This window comes from Setaria italica, chromosome III (assembly GCF_000263155.2).
Source record: "Setaria italica strain Yugu1 chromosome III, Setaria_italica_v2.0, whole genome shotgun sequence".
Lineage (NCBI taxonomy): Eukaryota > Viridiplantae > Streptophyta > Magnoliopsida > Poales > Poaceae > Setaria > Setaria italica.
This window is the reverse complement of record NC_028452.1, coordinates 23219995-23247296: the sequence shown is the minus strand read 5'-3', so window position 1 is coordinate 23247296 and position 27302 is coordinate 23219995. Positions and strand designations below refer to the sequence as shown.

At 44.6% G+C, this 27302-nt stretch overlaps 1 protein-coding gene across 3 annotated transcripts; it reads left to right on the top strand.

The window, feature by feature from the left end:
* The first annotated feature begins 16022 nt into the window (after positions 1-16022).
* LOC101776581 (eukaryotic peptide chain release factor subunit 1-2) lies at positions 16023-20700 on the top strand. 3 transcript variants are annotated; one of them, XM_004962198.2, is made up of 3 exons: positions 16023-16202; positions 18690-20135; positions 20252-20700. In XM_004962198.2, the coding sequence occupies exon 2, from the start codon at positions 18718-18720 to the stop codon at positions 20035-20037; it is 1320 nt and encodes a 439-aa protein (XP_004962255.1). In that variant the 5' UTR covers positions 16023-16202; positions 18690-18717; the 3' UTR covers positions 20038-20135; positions 20252-20700. The 3 variants fall into 3 exon arrangements, with proteins under 3 accessions (XP_004962255.1, XP_004962254.1, XP_022680663.1); XM_004962197.2 differs by having other exon boundaries at positions 18690-20149; XM_022824928.1 differs by lacking the exon at positions 16023-16202 and adding an exon at positions 18274-18358 and having other exon boundaries at positions 18690-20149.
* Positions 20701-27302: the final 6602 nt, after the last annotated feature.

Sequence of the window (27302 nt, the reverse complement as noted above, 5' to 3'; positions counted from 1 at the left end):
GGCCCAATAGACACTAGCACAGACATCTCCTCCCTTGTGTTTTGTGTGGACCAGGCGGATCTCCCGGGCCCATCTCCGGCCAACAAGCGGAGTTCCAAAAAGTTCTGTTTTACATAACCAGTAAAGTGCACGCACGTGTTTGAAAAACCACAATAAACAAAAAATTATGTTTATAAAATGAAGGTACATGGGCATATTCAATTAAAAAACCAAAATCCATACCACAATAATTTTATTGCCAGAAGCAACAATCCCGCAGCCGGGAGAACGCGGAGGCCCAGCAACAATCTCACGGTGATGCAGATCTTTCATGACTCTACGAAGGTTATAGCAGTCCATCGCAGAGTGTTTGGAGTGTGAGTGCCACGAGCAATGCTTCTTTAGGAGCTCCTTGGATGGAGTCCTTTCTTGATTTTCGCCGCTCTTCTTAGAGGACTAGGACATCGCCACGACAGTATTGTCTGGCTTCCTCTTACAATTTTGACCACCCGAGTAGTTGCCTCGATTGTCATTGGGGCGATCGTTGCGGCTCTTATCGTTGTGTTGCCCGTTGTTCTGGTTGTTGTTCTTCTGGCCTCTATTACGACTAGACTCGAACTGCTCGATCTCTTTGTCTTCTTCATCCGTCCAGGCTTGTATCACGGTCTTGAGAGACTTGATATCTTCTTGGCGTCTTCTGCCCAAATCTTGGAACATCCAGTAGTCATAGAGACCATTCTGAAAGCGCTCTATGGCATCCCGTTCCGTGATATCCATGATAGTGGCCTTCTTATCGAAGAAACAGTGTAGATAACTGCGTAGGGTCTCGCCTTGTTGCTGCTTGACTTGGGACAAGTCGATCCTATTGCGAGGACGTTGCATTGCTCCTGCGAAGTTATTTGTGAGCGCCGCCTTGAGTTGACTCCATGTGTCAATGGAGTCTCTCTTTAAGGACTCGAGCCATGTGAGTGGCCCGGCCTCCATGCAGATAGGGAAGTAAATGACTTTAGCATCATCGTTTCCTCCCGCTGCCTGAACTGACAACGAGTAGTACCGCAGCCATTGGATTGGGTCCTGCTTGCCGTTGTACTTGGTAATACCCGGGGTTTAAACTTGTCGGGTAGAACCATTTTGCGTACTCGTTTTGAGAAAGCGGGGAACCCGTCGGAATCTTCCCCCACAAACTCGACTTCTTGTTCACGCTCACGATGACACCCTTCAATGATGTCACGAGCGTTGTGGTTGTTGTTGATCTGCTGATGGAGGTTGTGCACTGGTTGTTCCAGTTCTTGGTGGAGCCCATGATGGCCGCAGCCTCCCGAGGGTCCCGTCCGACTACCTTCTGCCCTGTGCTGACTTGCTCTGGGGTTCTCAATTCTGAGAACCTCGTTTTGACTAGGTTTGGCACCCTCGTTGCGACTTGGATGCCTGCCACTACTGCCATGATGGGAAGAGGTGCGTCGAACCGAGCTGATCGGGTTCTGTTGTTCGAGTTGCTCGTACACATGCTCCGCCAATATAGCCAGTTGCCTGGTGTACTTGGTTTGTGGCATTGCCCGAGTAATTAGGTCAATGGATGCGACGGTGGTGAGAGGAGTACGATGGTGACACAATTGAACTGCTTTAAACGCATGTCCTAAGTTCATCATGGGTAGATCAGATGCAAGCCAGCGGTGACGATCTACTCGTGTCGCGTTTCTTATTCGCTGACACAAGTCATTTGACTCTCGATCTCTTCTCCTTGTATGTTGGCGGAGAGCTCATCCGCTGACATGTCATCTGGGTGGCGCTTGCGTCATGGATTCCTTTTTGGTGATTCTTCACCGTCGCCCTCTTGAGGAGCGATGATAGTGAGTAGTTTCCGTTCTGAAGAAAAACTACTCGAGCTTGACGTGATAATCTCTGTGGGACCGTCATCTTCGTAGATAGGAGACAGAGGGGTACCCTCCTGGTATAGGAGAGTATCAAGGTACGCGACAAGGCGTGACTCGTCGTCCTTGGCGAGAGCAGATAGCTTCATGTCAGGCCAATAAACGAATATGCCTTGTGGAGTAGATGTGATTACCAGGCCCTGCTGTGGACCTTATAAAGGGATTTCCTCATCCGGATCTGAGTAGTAGTAGGGTTTCTCGATCAAATTTGAGTTGGACTGAGATCTGGATAGGGTAGCTTGGTAGACAGCACCCAAGTTTCAGAGTCCAAGCGGGAAGCGACTTGTATCATAGACCGATTCACACGATGGCTTAAGTGCCAGCTTGTGGGAACCAGTTCGATTGGTGGAAGAAGTTGAGTTGTACTCGGACTCGTCCCTTGGGCCTCGGAAGATGTTGAAAATTTTGTTGAATTTTTCAATGAAATTCACCAAAGCTTGGCGATAGAGGTTGATGTCGTAGTGCTTCTCCTCCGGGGCCGGCGCAATGTGGTGGTGGAAGTTTCTAGCAATGTCCGTGACGCAGACCCAGGAGCCGAAGACGAATGTCGTGCCTGCTTCGAACGCGACGGTTGGCTTGATGTCCAGCTGTCAGTATTTAGACCTGGCAACCTAGCGAGGGGGTACCTGAGGTAGTGTTTTAAGCGTGCGGCTCGCCAAAGACCAGGAACTCGAAGGTGAACTTGAACACACCATTTAGATAGGTTCGGGCCGCTTATGTCGCGTAATACCCTACATCCCGTGTGTTGGTTAGATTGTATTGATTGAAGTTGTTTGGAGGGGGTCCCTACCTTGCCTTATATTACCGGGGGCAGAGTTACAGGTCGGTTGTTTACAAGAATACTAGTCGGATTCGACTAGAGGGTTCTACTCTAATTGCTACGAGTAGTTTCCTAATCCTCGACTAGTTCTTGTCCTCCACGTAGACCATGCCGTTCTGCACCGTAGTCTCCATGTCTAACATGTCTCGATCTACAGCCCCATATTATAGGACTATCCAAGTCTCCTGGTGGGCCCATAGATGTATGACCGACAATTGCTGCTAGGTACAGTGAATTCGCAATTGAGTGTATACCACTATTGTATTTGCGAGCTCACTGATACAAATCAACCTCATTGACACATCGTATGTAAAGCACTTACAAAAATGAAACACGAGGAATCAATGCCACATCAACAATCCACAAGGTACTCTGTGTAGAAAGCATTTAGCATACTTCTTCTAGAGCACACATTATGTACCATGCTGCTCCCCCGCGCTCACAGGCCCTTAATACTTCTTCCACACAATGTGGGGCCTGTGAGCATGGGGGAGCACACATTTAGTATACTTCTTCCAGAGCATGGTACACACCTATTTAAACATTGGGTATAGACCCTTGCTGCTCCCGCGCTTACTGGCGGGCGCAACTGGCCTGCTCGTGGAGCTCCCCACCGGGGAAGCCTACCTCAGTGGTGGATCTGGGGAGAAAGAGAAGGGTGAAAATGGTGAAGGGGAAGAGGATGACAGCAAGAGAAAAGAAAATGAAAATGGTAGGGCTGTCGCGTATTATGTGTCGAATCAATCATGAGTTTCCTTCCACATGGTCATAGATTTCTCATTTTGCGGGCTTGCCGGTGGCAGCCATGGAGACCCCTCCCCCCCCCCCAACTCGGCCTAATAACCTGGCCCCAGACCACTCCGATTTGCCCCGCAAGGTGGAGGAACGGGCTTCCGATTTGGCGGTGAGTTGGAGGAATGGGTCGGGGGAGAGAGATGGGGGTGGCGGTCCAAGAGGTTGAAGACGACGGGTTTATCAACGCAATAATATAACGTGTGGAGGAGAAGGTGCCACGTCTCCATTCGTTGGTCTTCATTATTAAGCAGCGACGCATGATCGCCCAATAGGATTTTTGGAAATGTAGGCTTAATAATACGCTCGTCATCGAGTCCTCACCCATGTGCAACACATGTGGTGACAAGATACGAGGAGCTAAAAAAGAAGAAGAAGAATTGAGAAAAAGAAAAGGGGAGAATTGAAAGAATAAAAGAAACAAAAAATGAAAAAGAAAGTAAAAAAGAAGAATGCACCTCGGTTCTTGAAACTTCATGATTGGCCAGGAGTTCTTGTTAATATCATACTCATGCTTACAACCATGTGAAATTCGATAATGAGAACTTCTTTTGTATCTTGGGACCACCCATTTGCCTTTACACATACCCACTATCTAAATGTCTAACTTCCATATTTATCCCTCTTCCAACATTATTTCTCTATGACCTTTTTGACAAGTCTTAGTAAATCCAACAAAAATTTCCCTCGTTTGATAACATTCTGATTATAATACTTTGTTACGACTGTTTCTACCTACCAAGCTTCAGATAAACCTTCCACTTATTTATATGTGTGTTACTCACCTCTCACGTTGTGTGCACATATTTTTTATGTACTATAAAAACTTATGATGATGTATATACTCTTGCATATTGTAGAAGCAAAATATTTGTATTTTTAGAAATCTAGAATGCACATAATTTTAATTTTGGAATGTTCATCTTGATCTGATGATGACCAAAGTTGTGTCTAAAAACCTGTAGGCAAATAGTTTTAATATTTATGTTAAATGTTATTAGCATGCACATTATCAGCCTGCTCTTTCCAACTCGATTCCACTGCATGCTCGGCTGCTCCTTTTTCTTCCCACATGGTGGGTCTGCTATTTCAGCACTCCATTCATTTTCTTACCTTCTCTCTCCTTTTCTTTTTCTTCTCTCGGCGTTGTTATCGTTGTTTATCTTCAATATTAGCATATAGATGACACCATTACTATTGATAATACCTAACAATCAAGACATTTTTGCATATACCTTGTGGTTTAGAGAATGTTTGTAACGCCTCGAGTGTTCATCTTAGGCATCATGAACCTCCTTAGCATATTTGAGCATCATTTCATTGCATTTATTTAAGCTCTTTAATTGTTGTTTGCTGTCCAAATTCAACATTGTGAAGTAAATTAAATTTTTGCTACATAATTGTGGTTCCTGTTAATTTATTTAAATGCTAGATGCAAAATGGTGAATTTAAAGTATTTTTGCATAATTTTTGGGTGATGTTTACTTGTGTTAAAAATTTGGTGAAGTTTCAATTTTAACTGTTTTCCTTTTAAATTTGTGTGAAATATGATCAGCTCTAGAGGTGATTCAAGTTTCTTCCTGTTCTTTCTAATGAATATTTTTGGTCAAATTTTAGGCAAATGTAGCTAGTTCGTTTGAAGGGGAAGTTTATTTCAAAATATGCCGTCGGGCCCGCCTGTCATCTCCTCCTTTCTCCCTCCTACTGCCCATGCCGGTGCCCATGCCGCCGTGCCGCCAACTGCTCGCTCGTCCTCGGCCGTCCTCGCGCCACTGCTCTTAAGTCCTCGCCATAGTCCGGCAGTGCACGGACGCCAAGCCCCGGCCTTATCTCCTTCCCAGCCGCTAGTCTTCTCTCCTCCCATTTTCTTCTTTCTTCTTCCTTCTCCAGCCAAAGAAGCACCGAGCAGAGCGAGCTCTTCTTGCCGCCGGCCCAATCCCCTGCCTCCACTTCACCATCCTCAAAGCACCACCGCCCATGCCTGCCTAACTTTCTCCCCTACCCCCTCGACCACCTCTTATCCGCCGTCTGGGCTCCTGGCGCCGGGGATTCAAGATCCCGCGGCCACCCTTACCTCCAACCCGAGCTCGCTCGCCAGATCGATTCGCCGGCCACGGTACGTCTTCGGCCGATTCGTCATGCGCTAAGCTTCTACTTGACACCGTGCACCCATTTTGCGCATCACCGGCCATCTTCTCCGTCCGTGCGGGCCTCCCCGTGCCGCCCCCGTCCGCCGGCCCGCCGCCGCCCCTGGAGCTCCCGTGCGTCCCCTCCTCGCCGGGCCGCCACTGCTGGTGAGCTCCATGCCTCACCTGCCTCGCTGCTAGACTCCCCGCCCCGCGCAGCACCACTCCTCCGCTGCCTCGCCGGGCACTCGCCCGCGGCCACAGCCGGCCATGTGCCGCCGGCCCCTGTTTTGTGTGTGGGTGAGTGATGAGAGTAGGAGAGGGGGGTTATGGCAAAGATCCAGGGACCTGAGTGCAAAGATCAAAAACTTTTGATCTAAGGGTCTAGATGCAAAATGACCTCGGTTTTCTTTATTCTCCTATGTTTAAATAGCTGCAAACTTTGGAATTGCATAGTAATTTGTAGACAAATGATAAAAATGCAAAATAAGTTTTGATAGCTTCCTGATGCAATCTAGATTTATACAAAAATGAGTGTGTGTGCATGTCACTGTTGTATATTTTTTTCTATAATTTATCTTGTGCTACACTTGTTTAATGAATAGTCAATTGTAGGTTGCTCCAAAAATTATGAAACTAGTTTTGTTAGCTTCCATGCATCATGGGTGTTTCATATCTGTAGCTTGAATAGATGAACTATGTGATTTCCATACTGATTTCAAGCTATCTCTTGTTTGATGTCTTAATTTTATTATTTGCAAAGTAATTAGCAGAAAAATGATAAAATGATGAAACCACTTTTGTTACTCTATATTTTCTGTGTAGAATCTCTGAAAACTTCTATCCATGTTTTTCTAGTTGATTAACATGCCTTTTGTGAATTAATATGTTTTATAGCACCTTATCTTACTTAAACTATATCTCAATAATGGAAACTTATTTTGATGCAAATTCAACTCTCATAATCTTATCTTGTTGACCTTTATCAGTGCAAATTAATTCATATTTTTTCTCAACCTGTGATTTTAATATTGCAATTCCATGCTTGTTAATAGCTTAATCAATTGAAATGATCTTTCCAAGATAAGTATATATGGTTGTTTACTGTTTTAGCTTGTTTGTTCCATGCAAAATTTATGTTTTGCAAATTTGGTCACCATCTTGCATCATGCGTCTTGGTATAGTTCTTTTATGCACTTACTCGGTTAGCGACTGCATTTTCATGTTTACAACTTATTTACTAGTTTGCATTGCATCGTGTCATACACGTAGATTCCGTAGCTGGAAACATTAGCTGAAAACGTGGTGTACTGGATCGTGGCTAAGCAAGGAGAGAAGGACCAGCTGGAGCAGTCCGAATACCCGGCCCAAGGTTGGAAGGGCCCAAGACCTTCGAAGTACTAACATCATAGTTGAAAGGCAAGCACCCAGAGCATGACCTTTATTTCAACTTATGCGATGAATATTTAATTATGTATTTAGACATTTATGTTTATAGGAGTTGTATGAAACCCTAGATACATGATCCATAGGGTCCCATGAGTATACTAGTACGTGTAGGTCGTTAGTACTGCTATGCTTAATTATGATTTGGTAGAAGTCGAGTGATTTCCTGTCACTCGCAAGATATAGGACCTTGATACTTATGGCAAAGTTACTTGAGAATGAATTGCTGGGGAATGAAAAATAGAGACCGTGTGGAGATGAATTGGTTAAGGATATGAGATGGATGGAAAGTAAGCCTCCACCTGTGTCGGTTAAGGCCCGAACCGTTGTTGGCTGTGCTGATCAAGTTTGAACAGTACTAATCACATGCTGGGAGTAGGAGGTAGTCGAAACCGGTAAACCTACATACCTTAGTGCGCGAAAACAGCTTGATCCTAACTTCAGCATCGAGTACTAGTCTATAACTCATGTCTGACCCATCGGGATATTTGTGGGGACTAGTACTTGAGGGTCGCGAGGCGGTTCAAATGTTAGCATTCGCTAAGAGAACGGTTGCCATGCGCTACTCGATGGGGTATGCGTATGTCGTGTGATTAGGTTTACCTTACAAGGGATAAAATCAGATCGATTCGTCGTACCTCTCAGATAAGAGAACCTTGATCACTTAGTCACATCGTAGTAAAGAAGTGGAATGAGAATGGAATGGTTATGACATGAGATATGTTTATGATATCCTTTATTGATTAATTGTATACCATGCTTGCTCTTGTTAGTTATGCAAACCTAGTTGGTATTTCCTACATATTAAACCTAAGCTAAATATTGAAAGGATCTACTTGTAGTAAGCTCCATTCTGCAAAATAAATCCAGCAAACCAAAAGCCTTTCATGCTAGGAGTCAGCTAAGTATATACCATAGTCGGGTTAGACTTGCTGAGTATTAGTATACTATTGTGATGTCGTTGTTGATAGTTTATCGTCTAGCTTAGCTTTACCTTTGGTTTTCAATTTTCTTTCAGCCGTGCGTTCAAAATCTTTGTACCATTCGTATATTTAAACTCTGTTTGTAAAGCTAAGTATTGTACATTAATTTATGTAAACTTTGTGATGTTTGTATTATCTCTGCTCACCTTCGTGTGAGGCTTGTGGTGTATTGTTTTGATCGATATATTTAGTGGTTGAATTGGGCTTGACCTAGCAAACTGTCAGATTACATCATTTTAAGCGCGTATTGATCGGATTAACTATTAAGAGGATGGTTAGCGCACTTAAGCCGGTTTAATTTGGGTGGTTCTGCCATTATGTTCTGATTTTACAGGAAATTGGACTATTTTGGAGCATAAATGAATGAAACCTGTGATTAGCATTTCACATGAAGAAGATGATGGACCGAGGACAAAAAAAGGCATTGGCTGATCGGAGCCCAAGCTGATCACCCCCAGAGCCTCTTGGTGCTCATTCGTGCTCAGCTTCCACGAACCTTCCTCCAAACAACTTAAGGGCTAAGTTTCTGAAGATAATGCAGGATAATCTCGGGATCAAGACTAAGCAAGCGTAAGATTTGGAAGGTTATCAAGATCCATTCTTATCACGAGGATATCTATGTGTCACACCCACGTACAAGTGAAAATAAGACTCCAGAACAACATAAAATACTTAGAGATGAATGAGAGAGCTAGAAAATGAAAGGAAGGGCCAGGCCGATCGGTCTGGACCCACCTGAGCCGATCAGCTCTGGCCATTCCTTCGTCCCCTCAACTTCCCATTTCATTCATGGCCTCCTCGACGTATAAATCCCCCTATTCTCCATCCACATGGAGCATCCATTGATCCATTCATAGTAGAAGCCGAGGAACTTGAAGTATGCATATATGGGGATCAAAATTGGAGAGCTGCAAGCCTGCGACAGGGATGTGGTGGTTCAAACTTCAGACTGAGAGGGGGGCGCTGCTGATGGGATAAATGCCAATGGCATTAACAAGCTCGCCGCAAGTGACAAAGGAAAGGAAGGCGATGACGGCGAATGAGATGAAGGCCACAACCTCGCTAGACACATCGGCGCTAGCCATGGAGCGAATTGAGTTGTCAAGTTCTTCCCGTTCCTAGCTTCCTTCTCGCCAAGCGGCAACTGAGAATGGATGAAGATTGAGGAGTGGATAAATGAGGAAAATCCTCCCCGTACCCTATTTAAATGGGTAGAATCCATACTTATCCAATTTTTCTAGGTAAACAAACTTATGTCCATACCCTACCCAATTCACATGGGCATGGATTTGGTTAGTGTGTTTGAATACCCACCGACAGGCCTACGGTGACTTGCTCAAATTAAGATACTGAATCCATGTTCCGTAGAACCATGGACCTGGTTGTATGGATGGACTCCATTGCATTAAATATCAAGTTGATTGTAAGATCACAATTTGTAAATTTCATAGTTAGTATGGCCATGTTAAGAAAAAGTTAAGACTTAAAGATATTTATAAATACCGGAGCAAAGCTTGTTGAGAGGGATCAATGGATACGGTTTGAGAGATTTTTGTCCATCCCGTCCATGCTATGAGCCGCTACCTCTCCTCGTGAAAGAGGGAAAAATAAAAAGGAAAAAAAAAGAGAGATGCTTACTCTCTTGGGTCACGGCAGTCGGCAGCGTCGGGATTGGGTGTGGGGTTGGCACGGGCGTGGCGCCGGGGCGGCGGACGCGTGCCCCTTCGGCCCTTCCGTCGCGCACCTTTTTTTGGCCTGCCGTGGCTTCCAGAACCCCGAAAATCACCTCCGGAGGTTGCGTACCTCGGAGCGCATTTCAATCTGCCGTTGATTCCTAAATCAACGGAGAGAGGATGGAGGAAAGATTAGTGGAGAGAGGATGGAGGAAAGATTAGTGGAGAGAGAAGCAGTTAAGGAAGACCGGAAGACATTAATTATTTCTTTATTCATCCTCCCATCTAAGGGTTGGTTGGATACAAGGTGTTAAACTTTAACAGTGTCACATTGAATGTTTGGATGCTAATTAGGGGAAGAGCTAATTATAAAACTAATTGCAGAACCTTGTGCTAATTCGTGAGACGAATTTATTAAGGTCCCGTTTGGTTACATTTGCTTATTTTTAGCACCCATCACATCGAATGTTTAGATACTAATTAGAAGTACTAAACATAGACTTTTTACAAAACCCATTACATAAGTGGAGGCTAAACGTCGAGACGAATCTATTAAGCCTAATTAGTTCATGATTTGACAATATGTTGCTACAGTAAACATTTGCTAATGATGGATTAATTAGGCTTAATAGATTCGTCTTGCCATTTAGCCTCCATCTATATAATGGATTTTGTAAATAGTCTACGTTTAATACTTCTAATTAGTATCTAAACATTCGATGTAACACATGCTAAAAATAAGCAAAGGGAACCAAACGCCCCCTAAACCTAATTAATCCATCATTAGCAAATGATTACTGTAGCACCACATTGTCTAATCATGGACTAATTAGGCTTAATAGGGGGTGTTTGGAAAGGGGCTACTAAACTTTAGCACCTCACTTTTAGCACACTTTTAGCACTTGAACTCCCAAACAGGGGTGCTAAAAGGTGAGTGCTAAAGTTTAGCACCCTTGTTTTCTTTAGCACACCCAAGGGGTGCTAAAATGTGCTAATGGGTGCTAAAAGTGGTCCCCAAACCCACCTTTTCCCTAGTTGCCCCCTCTCTCTCCTCTCCACTTTTCCCCAAACCAGTCATAAATGAGGGCAATGTAGTCATTTCTCATCCAATGTGCTAAACTTTAGCACTCCATTTGAGGGTGCTAAAGTTTAGCACTATGCTAAAGTTTAGCATTGTGTATCCAAACGGGGCATAGATTCGTCTCGCGAATTAGACTCCATCTGTGCAATTAGTTTTGTAATTAGCCTATATTTAATACTCCTAATTAGCATCCAAACATCCGATGTGACGATGTTAAACTTTAACACCTTGTTGTCAAACAAGCCCTTACTATCACCCACGCTCCACACGTCTTCCCATGCACCCTCCCTCTCGGTCTCTCCTCCCTTTCTTTCCTCACTTTCTCTCTCATCTCTCTCTCATGGGAGATCGGTGGTGGGGCGCCTGATCCACAGGCTCCGACACAGCAACACGCGGTGCCACCGGCTGCCGAGTGAGGATCCTTCCTCATTGGAACCATGGAGGCTGAAGTAGGGTGGATCTATGGGATCTCCGGAGGAGTGGAGGATGAGCGGATCCATGGCGTCGCCAGTACTGCTCAAGGTAGGACTCCAAGATCCGCCAGCGTCCCCGTCCCGATGCATCCCGGCGGACACCACAGAAGGAGCTCCAGGATGCACACTGAGACATGAAAAATTGTGTTGCTTTTCTTGAACATCCCAAGAATTTTTGGGTGATTTTATCTCTTTTTTGCACCTTCTTAATGTATTCATGACCATTCTTGATGTTGCATGATGTTTATGTCAATCCTTTTAGCGGATTTGTGGTGATTTTGTCTTTGATTTGCATCTTCTTAATTTGTTCATGAATATTCTTGATGTCGCATGATGTTTCTGTCATTCTTTTTAGGGGATGATTTTTTTGAATTGAAACTAGTTCATGTGCGTGTCATTTGTTTCCAGAAATATGAAATCATAAATTTTTTAAAAGGGATATTGTTGATTGTTTTTAAATTTAAATAAAATAAAAGAACAAATTTTTTTCTTGAAAATGAATGGTTCTTAGATCTTAGCAATGGATAATACAAATATTTGATAAACAAACACTAACAGGACCTCGGTCCTCTGATTTCACTACGGGAAAGCTAAAAATTACCGAGTGTATTTTTTTTGCCGAGTGTTTTTTTGCAAGCACTCGGCAAACAAGCTCTTTGCCGAGTGCCAAGCCAAAAACACTCGGTAAAAAAAATACACTCGGCAAATCAGGGCTTTGCCGAGTGTCAAATAAAAAACACTCGGCAAAGCCCCCTCTCTGCTGAGTGTCAAAAAAAACACTCGGCACAGAGAGGGGTTTGCCGAGTGTCAAAAAAAACACTCGGCAAAGAGGGGGGTTTGCCTAGTGTTTTTTTTGACACTCGGCAAAAAAATAATTTTTTTTCCTCTTTTCACCATGAAATTTTTTCTACTCCCCACATACAACATGTGGTACTTCATGTTAAAATTTGGTATATTTTTGGATTTATTTGCTATATTTATTTAATTAATTGCATTTCAAGGAAATTTTTGGTATAAGTCAAATTTGAACTGCAAGTGATTCAAATTATGGAACAAAATGAGTAGAAAAATGATGTTCATGTTATTCGGCCCAATTTGAGACCTGACCCATGAAATGACAAGAAATTTCGAACATCTTGTTCAGAAAACACGACCACGAACGTGTGGCAGTGGTATTTTTAAATTATAAAAAAACAAGCAAAGTCTGAAAATCATGAGATTTGTCATGATGTGATGATATCATAGGTGGAGGCTGTGGAAAAAAATTGAGAATATTTTGCACATTTCGTCACGTACGATGTTTACAAACCGAAGCATTTCAGAAGAAGAATAGTAACGTTGAGAAGGATTGCATAAGATTTGGAGTCAAAATGACGGTCGAGTTTTGATTTGACTACAAAACTTTTTGTATAGTCAATAGAGAATATATATTATTTCATGTAAATTTTTGACAATTTTTTAAAACTGTTAGATATTTTTTAAATTTTTTTAAAAATATCTTTGCCGAGTGTCCTAGGTTAGACGCTCGGCAAACAACCGTTCACCGAGTGTCACCCTAGGACACTCGGCGACCGTTTTTTTTTTCCAATCGCAAGCCGGCCTTATCCCGGCCCGCACCGCACGCGGCCCCTCGGATCTCCTCCGCCACTATCCCCGCACCGAGTACTGTCCTCCTCAGATCTTCCTCTCTCTCCCCTCCCCCGGCCCCGGCGCCCCCAACCCCGCCGCCCGGCGCCCCGCGCCCTGCCCCCGGCCCCGCCGCCGCCCGGCGCCCGCCCCCGCCCCCGCCCGCCGCCGCCCCCTTCTTCCCCTCCGGATCCGGCCTCTCCTTCCCCGGCTCACTCCCCTCCGGCCGGATCCGCGCCCCCTTCTTCCCCTCCGGCGCGGATCCGGCGGCCCCCACCTCTCTCCCCTCCGGATCTGGCGCGTGGCGGCGGGCGGCAGCGGGCGGGTGGCGGCGGGCGGGCGGCAGCGGGCGGGTGGCGGCGGGCGGGCGGCAGCGGCGGGCGGGCGGCAGCGGCGTTGGCGGCCGGTGGCGGCGTGGTGGCCGTGGCCGGGGCCGGCGGTCTATTTTTTTTTATTTTTTCCGAAAATGTTTGCCGAGTGCTTTCTGACACTCGGCAAATCATTTGCCGAGTGCTCGATGTTCGACACTCGGCAACTCCACGTTTGCCGTAGGAAAGTTCGCCGAGTGCCGTTCGCCGAGTGTTACACTCGGCGAACTCTTTGCCGAGAGTTTTTCGACCTTTGCCGAGTGCCTCAGGCACTCGTGTTTCCGGTAGTGTTTTGAACGAAAAGGACCTTAGTCCTTTTAACGAGCAAAGGTGTTCACTGTTTGTTAGTACTTGATTAGTCTTAAAATCACATACTGTCACCTCCACTAACATGTACACGCGTCATCCATAGCAAATACCCACCCCGGCACACACACCGCATAATTGCCGCATCCCCAGAACCCGCTCCGCTCTTCAAGCTCAGTGAAAATTCCTGGGCTGTTCGCTTTAGCTTATTCAGCCGGTTTATCAGCCACCAAACAGTGTTTTCCTCTCACAACAAATCAGCCGTTTCAGCTTTTCAGCCGGCTTATAAGCTGAAGCGAACAGGCCTTACCGTCGGAATCCAAGTTGCTTGCCATCGAAAAAATTTGCCTTCTTTATTTATCATTCACTTAAATTTTGTATTCTGTATTTGCTATCAATAGAGTTATCAATAGAGTTAAGTTGACATAAAAATATAATTTTACCCTTATATTATTATAGAATTTGATCGGCTGCATTTGCATGGATTAACACAACTTCAGGAAATAGAGAAGGCAAAATCAGCTGCGATATGTCATGAGGATAAAACTGTCTTTTCATATTAGCTTAATACTGTTGATGGTATATAGAGAATGCAATTTTGAGTGGATGGCAAATAAGGAAGGTAAACTTTTTTAATAGCAAGTTCAGGCGCGGCGCTGAACAGCAACCTCGGCCTCTGCCATCGGGTCCCACAGCATGCCCACCCCCTCCGTCAGCGACCGGGTGCATGGACGGAGGGAGCAGTGGGGAAATATCTCGGGTCAGGCAGGCCAGATAGGCCAAAAAGGTTCGGTGAGCGAATCTTGGATGGGCGAGCATCCCGTTCCGTTTACGCCGCGCCGCGCCCAGGTGCTGTGCGTTGATTTGTTGCGCTCTGGAGGCGCGCCACGTGTCGAGACGCTCGTCGCGGCCGCCGGAACTGGGAGGCCACACTTGGGCTCCTGGCGGCACGAGCCGGACTGGCAGGGCAGGCAAGAGTTGGTGAATGGAATAAGGAAACCCAAAAAGGTTGGGGCGAGCTGGCTCCCTCGTACTCGAGCCGGCGCTACGCGCACACATGCTAGCTCACTCGCGCTTTTTTGTCCGTCTAATAAACCATTTGCCATGACATTTGCCATGACAAGGTATTACTTTCACAATATTTGACCATTCATTTATTAAAAAAAATATAAGTATCATCTATTTTGTTTGTCTTAATTTATCATTAAAAATACTTTAAGTGATTTATCTATTTGTACATTTGCAATAAATTCTGAATAAGACGAATGGTCGAACATTGCTAGAAAAAATCAATAACGATAAATATTTCAAATCAGAGTGAGTATTATTTTATTTTTTTGATTGAAGTCCAACCTATTTTTTATAATTTATTTATTCCGGACTTGTTTAATTCGCTTCCACGGGGAGTCGAACCTAGACATGCGAAATGCACTCAGGTGCTCTAACTATTAGGCTAGAGATCCATTCTTTGAGTATTATTTTATTAAAATATATAACTATATATGCTATCTGATATGGTGCAGGAGGTTTTAGATGGCTTAAACCTCACTTTTTTATTTTTTATGGAAAGGAAGCGATCTAATTTTGTTTTCACCGTCCAAAATATTCTACCAAAATAGTGTATAGTGGATGTAGTCTTCCCGCTATATATGCACGGGAGATTGTGAGATGACAACCGGATATACCCTCAAGTGAGCCACCAACAAGCAATACATTCTATGTACCTACTAAAATGATGGTGTTTTATGCACTTATTATGACATTTATAATGTCACGATATTACTATACCTAAGTTTTCATTATGCAACGCCATGCGATGATGTGGAGGAGACGTTAAGGTCCTTGTCGCAAAACAATTGCCTCAAAGTTAACTTTAGCGCTACATTAGGAGAGATCATGCACAATCGTACCATGCACCGTGTGACATAGCTATTGCTATATGTAACTAAAAGAGCGATATTTATATGCTTTGCCTACTAAGTTAGTTGGAAATGTTGCATGGGGTGGCCAATAAAATGACACCACTGAACTTGCCTAAGTATGGTCTCTACAAGTGTTAAAATCTTAAAACTAGTTCCACTTTCCATGTGACAAAATATAAGATGCATTTTTATCAAATATAGTTGTTCATGTTAAATTTGTCAAATTTGAGTTGGAAAACATTACTAATAAAAACACTCCCTTCGTTCGCACGTTCTTGCGCCAAGGAAAGAAAAACACACTTCCTTTGTTTGGAAATCCCGATGGGACGCGCCGTTGTGCCCAGCGGTGTACGCACCCCGTGGACGCGGAGCCTTCTCCCCCGAAAGCTTCGTGCGCGTTCGCAAGAGTTCGCAACCATCTCGGCCTCCGCCTCGCCATTCCGTCCCACATAATATAAGCCTCTCCGCCACTCACGGCCGCAAACAGACAGGCCAGAGCCGCAACGCCACGCGCCGGACCGAACGCCACGCGCCGGACCGAACGCCGAGCGAGGCTGAGGGATCGGAGGGAGAGCAGAGGAGGCGATCTCCATCTCCTGCGGATTCGCCCGCCGCTCCATCGGTTGCGTAGGCCGCCGCCGGGCGCCCGCGCGGCGCTCACGCCCATCCCACGCAGGTGCGGTGCCTTTGCCGATGTCTTCGCTTTTTTTTTTTGTTGCAGTTGCAGTGATTTGGTTGGTCCGCATGTTTTTTTTTTGAAACGAAAGGTCCGCATGTTTATTTAGTTGTTTCTTGGTCTAGGTGGTGCAAAATTATGTGCAACTGTGTGGTACCAATTTGGTTTGATGGATCGTTTCGTGATGTATTAGACTGTTCTTTTTTTTGTGTACTACCAAATTTTTTGTTATCAGATACTCATATGCTTTAGGGACTCTTGATGATGCAAAAACATGCGTATTTTCCTGATCATGATCATGTTGTGATGCTGTGTGATCTGTTCTTGATGGTGTGACGATTGTGTCCTATTAGCAGATGGTTTTGTTTATATGCATCGAGTTTATAGTTGAACTTTTTGAGATAACAGATACGGGGTGTCTAATCTTAATCTCCTCTTTTTTAATTCTCAAACATGTAATTTGGTAGGATTATTGTTAATATATCTCGGTCTAGTTCACCAGATCTGTTTAGCGAAACAGGGCCCTGGAATTTGTGCCAGGATGGATGCTTAAGATGAGATCTGCGCTTATGCTCTTGGAATGGAAAAAATTGTCCTTTTAATTTCTGCTGTGTTTTTTTTTATGTTTGTCTATGATGCGACTCCAGCATGCTCTCCAATTTGCATAAAAGTGTCAACTACTTTAGTATACAAAGCATTAGTGTCAACTACTCTATTGCTCGGTATGTAATTTCAGACTGCAGATTATGATCGTTAATATTTGCTTGGTTTCACTCACCTCTGCTTTGAGGCAGAACCCTAACATTGAATTAAACATATTAATACTCCTGTAAATTCATTAATGCTTTGCATCTGTTACACTAGTTTGTGTTTTTTCGATTGGTGGCTTATGCTGGCTGGATTGACCATTGTTGCTCGTGCTAGCTGGATTGACCATTGTTGCTCGTGCTGGCTGGATTGAGTTACCTCTTTTCCAACTTCTGGTGCAATACATGTTATTTATTCAGGAATATAATGGGTAGTTTGTCATGCTGAATCAGTTTTAGATTTATCATTCTTAATTTAGTTCCTGTCAAAACATGAAAAGCATCTTGAAGTGATGTTGAAACTAGGAAGTATTTTGTCTGATTGTTCTTTTGAACTATTGTGCCTTTCAAGATGAAAAGCACTGTAATGAATACTGCTTGAATACAACATGCTACAAATCAAAACTTGTGCTAGTTTTTCTCCAATGAACTCAAACTGATCTTTTAATTCTTTTTGTGAAACTCTGGTCCAAAGTCTAAGGTAATCTTGTCATGATTGATACTAAGGCCTTGTTTGGCATGGCTCTAACTCCACGTTTTGCTGCTCCACTCCACAACTCCAGCTGGAGCTTGCTCTGCGTGGAGTTGGAGCGGTCTAGATGGGGTGTTTGGCCAGAAGAGTGCTCTAGCTCCAAAAAAGACCGATTTCAGGGTGGATCGCCATTGTTGCCCCCCGATTCAGGCTCCACTTGTCATCCTCTCTATCCCCATTTTCTTCTTCCTTAGAAGGCGTGGCTGCCCCAAGCCACGACACACTGCCAGGGAAGAGGTGGGGCGTGAGGGAGGGGCTGGCGGTGGCGGGACCCGAGCACAGCTGTACGGGTGGGACGCACGGGAGGAGGCCGCTAGCGGCGGGACCCGAGCGCGGCATCGGACGGGGATGGCGGACTGGGGAGGCGTGTCTCAGGGCGGCGGTTTGGGCCGGCGGTGGAGGAGCCCCGCCCAAGCAAGATGGGGGCGGAGGGCGGCCTCGAGGTGGCGCCGGTGGCCTTGGGGGTGGGGCGGCCTCCAGTTGACGCCCTTGGCCTCGGGGATGACGGGCGGTGTGAGGCCTAGCCGGTTCGGCCTCGCAGCCGTGGGCGGTTGCCGTCGGCGTCAGCCTCAAGACCTCGCAGCGGCGAGCGGTTGGGGCCGGCGTTGACCTTAGGGCAGCGGGCAGCACACCGACACCGGGGCAACGAGCCTCAAGACCTTGCGGTGGTGAGCGGTTGGGGCCGGCGTCGGCCTTAGGGCAGCGGGCAGCATGCCGGCACCGGGGCAACGGACGGAGGGAGGGGGGCGACAGAGGCGACAAGAGAAGGATGGAAATCGATCGAACTGTTTTTTTTACATAACCAGTGGCATTGGAGGGTAAATAACCCCGAACTCCATGTTTAGTTTCATTTCGAAGAAGTTTGAAGTTGGGAAAGAGGTGCTCCAAAGAAATAAACTAGAGCTCCAAAAACTCCATGGAGTTGGGCTACTCCACAAATTGGTGGAGTTGAGGTGTTTGGCTGACTCCACTCAACTCCAGGCTGGAGTTTGGAGTTGGAACCATGCCAAACAGGGCCTAAAACAATGTGTGTGCAATATTATGGCCGTGATGTGATTTTGCTTTAAGTGATATTCCAAGGAAGCTATCCTCTACAGTACCTTAAAGGCATTTTGTATTTTTTCTCACCTTAAACTGTCTGTCTTGTAGGTGAAGGCTGATCCTTAAAGACTTCAAGATGGGCGAGGGACACGAAGCTGACAAGAACATTGAGATCTGGAGGGTCAAGAAGTTAATCAAGGCTCTTGATGCTGCTAGGGGCAATGGCACGAGCATGATTTCTCTCATCATGCCACCTCGTGATCAGATTTCACGTGTCACTAAGATGTTGGGTGATGAGTATGGAACGGCCTCAAACATAAAGAGCAGAGTCAACCGTCAGTCTGTGTTGGCTGCCATAACCTCAGCTCAACAGAGGTTGAAGCTTTACAATCGAGTTCCCCCCAATGGTTTGGTGCTCTATACTGGTACCATTGTCACTGATGATGGCAAAGAGAAGAAGGTCACCTTTGACTTCGAGCCATTTAGGCCCATTAATGCTTCCCTGTATCTCTGCGACAACAAGTTCCACACTGAGGCACTGAATGAGCTTCTGGCATCTGATGACAAATTTGGTTTCATAGTTATGGATGGTAATGGGACACTGTATGGCACGCTGAGTGGCAACAGCAGGGAGGTTCTTTACAAGTTTAGTGTGGATCTCCCAAAGAAGCATGGGCGAGGTGGGCAATCTGCAGTCCGCTTTGCCCGTCTGCGCATGGAGAGGCGACACAATTACCTGCGCAAAGTTGCTGAGCTTGCAACACAGTACTTCATCAATCCAGCCACCAACCAGCCAAACATCGTGGGCCTCATTCTTGCTGGATCTGCTGACTTCAAGAACGAGCTGGGAAAATCTGAGATGTTTGATCCGCGTCTGCAGGCCAAGGTAGTCAAGATGATTGACGTGTCCTATGGAGGGGATAGCGGCTTCAACCAAGCCATCGAGATGTCTGCTGAGGTTTTATCTGATGTCAAGTTTGTCCAAGAAAAGAAGCTGATCGGGAAGTACTTTGAGGAGATAAGCCAAGACACGGGGAAGTACGTCCTCGGTGTGCAAGACACCATGACAGCCCTGGAAATGGGAGCGGTCGAAACTCTGATCGTGTGGGAAAACCTTGATGTCAGGAGGTATGAGCTCAAGAACAGTGCCACAGGAGAAACCATTGTGAAGTATCTTAACCCTGCTCAGGAGGCTGACCAGAGCAACTTCACTGACGAAGCAACATCTGGAGAACTGGAGGTCGTCGACAACACCCTGCTGCTTGAGTGGTTTGCCGAGAACTACCACCAGTTTGGCTGCACGCTGGAGTTCGTCACGAACAAGTCCCAGGAAGGTTCTCAGTTCTGCCGGGGATTTGGTGGGATTGGCGGGATCCTCCGCTACCCAGCCGATGTCACTGCCTTCCAGGAAGGTGATGACTTGTCTGACGGGGAGTACGACGAAGACTTCGAATAGCAATCAACCGAAACCCAAATGAACACGGTCCGGGAGGAGCCTGTGCTGGCCCGGGCCACACCGGGACGGGATGACCCTGAAACATCCAAACGATCGGTGTAAGGAAACCATGGTCAGTACTGTTGCATGGATAAACTAATTACACACGTGTTTCTTTTCGTTCTTCATGTCTATTGATTCTTGTGTGTCTGGCTCTTGCATCTTTTACTTCTAGGAGGAGCTGCTGGAGGGAAGAAGGTCTAAGCAACTAGAATCTGTAAGCTCGGTGACATTGGTGGTTTGGAGATATGGTGTGTTGCTCACTTGCTCTGTTGATTCGAGCTTGGAGTCTGGTGATGCTACTACGAAGCAGACATGGACGGTGCCTTCTGATGATGCTCCATCAGGAGAGTTTATTAGTATAATCTACTAGTGTCTTCTTAGTAATGAGTCGGTGTCAGTAGTATGGTCAATAAATTGCAAGAGAGACAGACGCTAGCTCGCGTGGTCGCGTTGTCTGGTTGGAGCAGCTGCATTGCTGATGCTGCTGTGTTTTTATTTTCCTGAACTGAGGTCGGGGTGTGTTTGAACTCGAGTCATGGTTTGGTACACAGATATCTGCACTGTGTGTACGCTTATGACGTCCGTGGTATTAAGTAAATCTGTCTTACTATTTACTGATTGTACCCATGTTATCATTTCGAATGTTCGTTGCACTGTCTTCGAAGCACTTGAAAAATCCAAGTTTCTCTTGAATTTTGTACCTCTTTTGCGTGCTGTTGATCTCATGCTATTCGGTGATTAGTGGAGTGGCATAAGCACAATTTTTCGAGAGGGGACTCAAAAAAAAAAAAACGTGTTGGACCGAGGCCCAGGCGGTCCAGCGCGTACGCACGCGGCCACTCCTCGGTTTGGTTTGGCCCTTTCCACCTTTTGGCATACGGCGATCAAGTCTTCACACACTAGTGCTTTTCCTACACAGCTACACTGTACAACCATTTGGTTTGAGCCAACAACTTGTGTATAAATCACGTATTTATACATCAATGTGTATTTACAAGCTGATTCTGATTTATATTTGAAATTCGTAGTGGTGGTACGCGCAGATGTGCTTTTTTAATACCTAGGACTGAGAGATGTTTGTTTTCTTGGATTTCAAGTCATTTTTGAGTAACTTAAGACATGCTATACTGCAAAGGGATAAAACTTAAAACAACTTTAATAAGTAACTACTCTTCCAAATTATATAAATATATACTTCTTTTCTATCTCAAATTACTATTTATTTTGACTTTTCTAGATATATAACTTTTGTTACGTATCTATGTGCATATATGTATGTATTAAAAATCAAAACGAATAGTAATTTGTAATGGAGGGAGTACCTATGTCTGGACATAGCAAAAATTGTGGACTATAATAAAAGCTAAAGTGAGGGTATATAAGAATATAAGAATAGCTGGCATCTCTGGCACGTCCGCCCCCCTATTAATGTGCATGTATCTAATGGCGTCATCATCACCTCACAACTCTATCATCGCTGCCTTCCACCATCGGCGAATGGTGATTCTAGTTTCTCGCATAGCCAGAGGCGTTCTTGATCATCATCAGTTCATCGTTAATCGTGTCAACTTAACTGGATTCCAGTTCTAACTCTTGATGTGATATGAACAGAAATTTTCTAAAATTAGCTATTTTGCTAGCAAAACCCTTTAACTCTTATTCTACAGCAAATGGAGAGGTAGATGATGATGATGATCCAATGTTTATGATCAAGGATCGGAAATTACTACAAGAAGATTCAGAAAAAGGTTCCTGATGAATAGTTGTTTCTTTATGTCCTTTGAATTTGCTTAATTCTATGATGAAGAGCCATGACCGACGACAAAGTTTCCCCGTACCTGTCAGTCTCTTCACACTTTTCCTACCCCCAAAGTTGCGGATTATGCTTCTGTTTCCAGGAGATCGACCCGACAGCGGTGGGCCCGACGTGCCACGGATGGAAGAAATTTCAAGCGGCCCACGTGAACTGTGGGCCCATTCAAGTTCACTTAGACCTCCTCCAATGGTATGAGCTGCTTTAAGAGACAACTCTTCCAATAATCTGACTCTTAGCATATATCTTATAATATAAATAACTCCACACATCATCCCCATATAATCTTGAAGCGTGTGTATGAGATTAGATATCTTCTCTCATATTAAAATACGAGAAAATATACTATAAGCTAGAAAAACTGTAATCATCGGAGGAGGCCGGCCGGCCGGCAAGCTCTCCTACGGCCTCCTCTGTACTCTCGCTGTTGGGCCCTCTCCGTACAACTGGAGCATCACGCATTCATGCTCGGGGACCTTTCTTCCACACCTGTGCTGCCAATGTTCTTTATACTCGTCGACATATGGCCATCACTCCAATACATATACCTTAACGAAAATAGTAATTTTTGTGAATTTTTTTCATAAGACACACTTGCTCTAGGCACTAATAAGGGATGTTTTGCCGTTTGGACATCAACATAGCCTCTAAACACAACTTTGATCACTAATTCTTTTATGGTATATTTATAACTAATGAAAAATGTATATTATTATAGAACTAACTTTTGGTAAAATATATTCATAGCATTTTCAAATCTCCAAGCTAAAGCACATAAAAATAATCTGTAGTCTTAAGTCTGAAATGGCTAACTCAACCCCAAAACGCCATTTATATTTGTGACTGGAGAGAATATGCAGACACTCTGTTTGATCCTAAATTCATTTTAGAGTGCATGTTGTCAGATTTTTAAAACTTTTGTAGTGGTATGCACAAAATACCACGATTTACCACAAACACATGTTATAAACCCCACCAGGAGTTTGGCGAAACTATTACAATTATTGTATGATTACCAACATATACTTAAGGTTAGTGGTAAAAGATGTGTATCGGATCGGAGATCATGTTGATACCCAGAATGACAATAGAAAAGGGACAATAATTTAATGAGCACATTATAGGCCAATATCTGATTGAGAACATAAGAAGAATAAGCTAACTGTAAAATCGAAGAAATATTTGGACATGTTCGCTTTAGCTTATAAGTCGGCTGAAAAGCTGAAACGGTTGATTTGTTGTGAGAGGAAAACATTGTTTGGTGGCTGATAAGCTGGCTGAATAAGCTGAAGCGAATAGGTCCAATTCATCTTTTGCTAAAGTAGGGGTTTGAAAGGGAAACTAGGAAACTCTGCCGACAAGCATCCGTAGAGGTTGAACACGGCAAAGTTGAATCCTCCTGTACGGAGTTTAAGCTCCACGACAACAATTTTACCATTTTTACTTATGTAACAGACAGATTCGCTTCTAACATCCTCACATTTTGGGATGTTGCACAGTTGATTGATTTGAATGTGCATGTGCCATCAAGTGTTATCTCATCTGTTCCCATCTAAAAAAATCCTATCTCATCTGAGCAGTCGTACAAAGATATGGGTTTCTACGTGACTTGGGTTTACTGTATATATGCCCTAAATTTAAGGATATTATTTGTGAACAATGAATAGACCAGCTGCCAGGTACGTGCTCTGCTCAAAGTTTTTTTTCCTTGTATGCTCCGTCCCGGGAGGGCTTTCGTGGCAGCTGGGAATGCCGAGCTGGGACGTGCAATGGTAGGGATAGGATGTTCCGGGTGAAAGCCTTTGCCGGCGATCTTATTGGTGGCGATGGGCGATGGCAGCGGCGTCCTAGGACGTCGTTCTCCCCGTTGGAAGCGTCATCTTGGAGCTCCATCCCTGCTGCAAGGGGTTCTCTGGGTGAAAATACTGTCCAGATTCTGGACAGGCGACAGCAACGCTAGCGTCGTCCCCTACTTTGAGGCGTCGTTTCTAGAGACCCAGCTTGACTTGTGGCATTGCTGGTGACGACAACCAAGGGAGGCCGCAGCCGGTGGCGGCGCAAGGCAGCATGGTGCAGGATGGCGAGCTTGATGGAGGTTGCTGAGCTCATGTGGAGGCGATCGCAATTCTGGTGGTGACCAGGGGTTATCGCATTGTTGTCGGGTTGGCTACATGCAGCGGACCGTGGCGGCTGGCTTTGCTTAGCAACTGTTAGTGTGGCGTGGGACTGCGTCGGAGGACGGTGCTTGCAGCAACAGCATCGTGGGATGACTAGGTTTACAGTAGACTACGGCGGGTGACTCAGCATTGATGGGCTACTCCGGTATGGTACATCGTCGAAAGACGGTGCAAGCGACTTCTTCGACTACTGCCTCGGCGGTGAAGGCTATGTGCGCGGGTGGAGCAACGAGGCAAAGTCGGCCTGCGGCAACAGTTTGGCTGTTCGATGGGGACCTTGGGAAGCGAGTTAGAATTGCTCTCCATTCTGATAGCGACAATAGAAACGGATTCGTGACATGGAGTACTCTGGCGGACGTGGCAAGGCCCCCGCGCACAGTGTTTCTTTGAAGCGACGAGAGCGAGGTGGAGTCCAACGGCAGGCATGGTGAGACCCCCACGCGTTTGTGTTATCGTGGTGGCGACTGCGAGGCAGCTTGCGTGGGGTCCGGATCTGGTGGGATCACTCTGTCAGATGAAGTGTGGTGTTGCAGCAACACTACAATGAAGGGTCCCGCATGCTTCTTGGTGCAGTGCGATCTGTTTTCTCTTGGATCCTTGTCAACGCGGAGTCCCGCCGGGAGGTCTCGGTGACTATATGAGAGTGAGATTGTTGGTGGACGTTGCGATAAGACTTTCGGTATGGGTGCCATTGTCGAGTGGAGTTGTGCGGCCGCGTTGAGGTCCCAATACAACCGGTCGGCTTTGGCGGTTTGAGTTGTGTGTTACCCGCCGCGTAGATATCTCAATCCAACCGGGCGAGTATAGGCTATTTTTTATTTTTTATTTTCCTACCTATGGCCTTTCAGGGCCGTAGTCTTATATTTTTCTGCTATATTAATATAAACTCGTACTGCCTTGTGCGGTTCGTTAAAAAAAATAAGAAGATTCTCAACCTTATATCCATAATGGAAACCGTTTGAAAGTGCAATGGCAACGAGTAACTAGAACAGAAGAAAGCCAAAATGACTAAAAACATGACAGGTTGAAAAGCAATAAAACATAGTTCTCACATAAATCCTAAGAAATACCTACCTTCTGAGATTGCTTTACTTCACCATGTCAAATAGACCTTGCAGAGTTGAAGCATATCAGTGTTATGTCTATCCATTTTGGTCCTATTTACCATGAGATTGCAGGGCTTAATAGAGCTTGCCAAGCAGACATATTTGAAAGTATCTCTCAATAGCTTATTTGAAAGTAATTCGAAGAAAGGTGCCCCTCAGATGAAAAAGAACTGGTTCTTGGCTGTCAAATCCAGCATACTAAAAGTGGTCATTGCCACCAAAGGAGTGTAGCCAACCTGCCCGACTTCCATCCACTAATATTGGCAATGGTGGCTCCATCCACTGATCTTGTAGCAGTGTGTAGGGGACTCCTGCTGGGACTGGGCGCCGAGCCTCCTGGCCATCGACAGCGCGGACTAAAACAGCGAAGGAACAACTCCTGAAAGCATGCGGATGCAGATCAATGTCACCTTTGTGAAATGCGATTGCGATGCATGTCATGGATTTGGGAATCTAATCTCCATCCTGTCCTCTGGAGTCAACCTACCAAGTGGGGAACGAGTGGTAGCCTCCTTTACAGAGATGGAGGCCGGCATCCCCATTTCCTTTTTTTCCTTTTCAAAGAAAGAACCATACTGATTTGAAGACATTTACTTCATAAAGTTTTCTCCATTAGAATTAGCATCATTCTAGAAGTGTACAGTTCAAGTTTTGATTAAAAATTTAAAATAATACCTTCGCAATATGTGATCCTGGCGGTAAGAAGACAGCATGTGTAACGCCGTACATACTAGTAAGTTTTACTAGATTTTCAAATATACGATGATAGTAACTACTCCCTTCGTTCCAAATTATAGGTCGTTTTGACTTTATTAGATTCATAAACTTTGTTATGCATTTAGATATACCCTATGTCTAGATGCATAATAATATCTATGTATCTATAAAAACCAAAACGACCTATAATTTGGAACGGAGGGAGTACTAACTAGTGGCTGCTGTTAGGTTTTCATGAATATGAAAATGTCCAAAGTAACACTTATTTGTTGATCCCCACATGTAAATAATGACAGCTCCATGATCAGTGACAATACCTAAGACTCTAGCTAGGAGGCTAAGCTATCGTTTTCTTGGGTTAGTGCAAATAATGCATAATAATTCCTCTATCACCAGGGAGAGTAGCAATGTAAGTATGATGTCCACATTAGTTGATAAATGAAGGACCAAAATGAAAGCAAGTCATTTGTTTTGGAATGAAGAAAGTGACTCAAATGCTGATCTATTTTATAGAAAAAAACCATTTGCAGATAACTTCTACCATAAAAAATTGCCTTTCATTTTCATGAAAAAGGTATTAGTCTCTTGCAACTCCCTGCATTTGCTGTCAAGATAGAGCAGAAAACGAAAGCCCACTACACCGAAGTCATTCCTTGATGATGACATATAGGGAATCTCCGGTTACAATTATAGATCATCCTAGATTTTGCGTGCATGCATTAAGGAAGTGGATGAAAAGACTTTGTTGCCCTTCAATTACCGTAGGTCTGGAATAATGGTTCATTCGCGTTCATTAGAGGGACATCATTCATTTAGCAAGAGGAAAAAAGGGTCAGAAATGCTTATAAGTTCTAGATGACTTAAATTGAGAGAAAAGCTTAGAAGTCTAAAGTGGCTTATAGAAGGAACTGAGGAGAGTATCACTGGTTGCATCAGCAGTACCCATTCAACCAAAGATCTGGTTAACTGAAATCACTTGAAGGAGGCAATATTTATGAAAAAAATCAGCACAAAGTTTACTCACATTAGTTTCATATTAATAAATAATTAATGTCAAACATTTTACTTTGTTGAGATCACAAACTCAATTTATAGATTTTGCAGCTCTTATGCACCTGGCTTTTGGCAAAATAGAGTGGCCTAGTTGGTTGTTTTTTGCTGGTCAGGAATCAGACACGTTTTTAATAGTACAAGTTATATACTTGCAATTAATTTCAGCGATCAGGCATTTGAAATACCTGATCATGGTTGACTTTCCTTCAAAGCAGTTAGATATATGACAGGATCACAGGAGGTTCACAATAGATTGAACTGTGACACTTAAGGTGAATAGTATCGCTTCAGTCCTTTTGCTCACCAGAAAACTTTCACTTCAGAACTAAATAATGGTGCATGAAACTTTTATATATG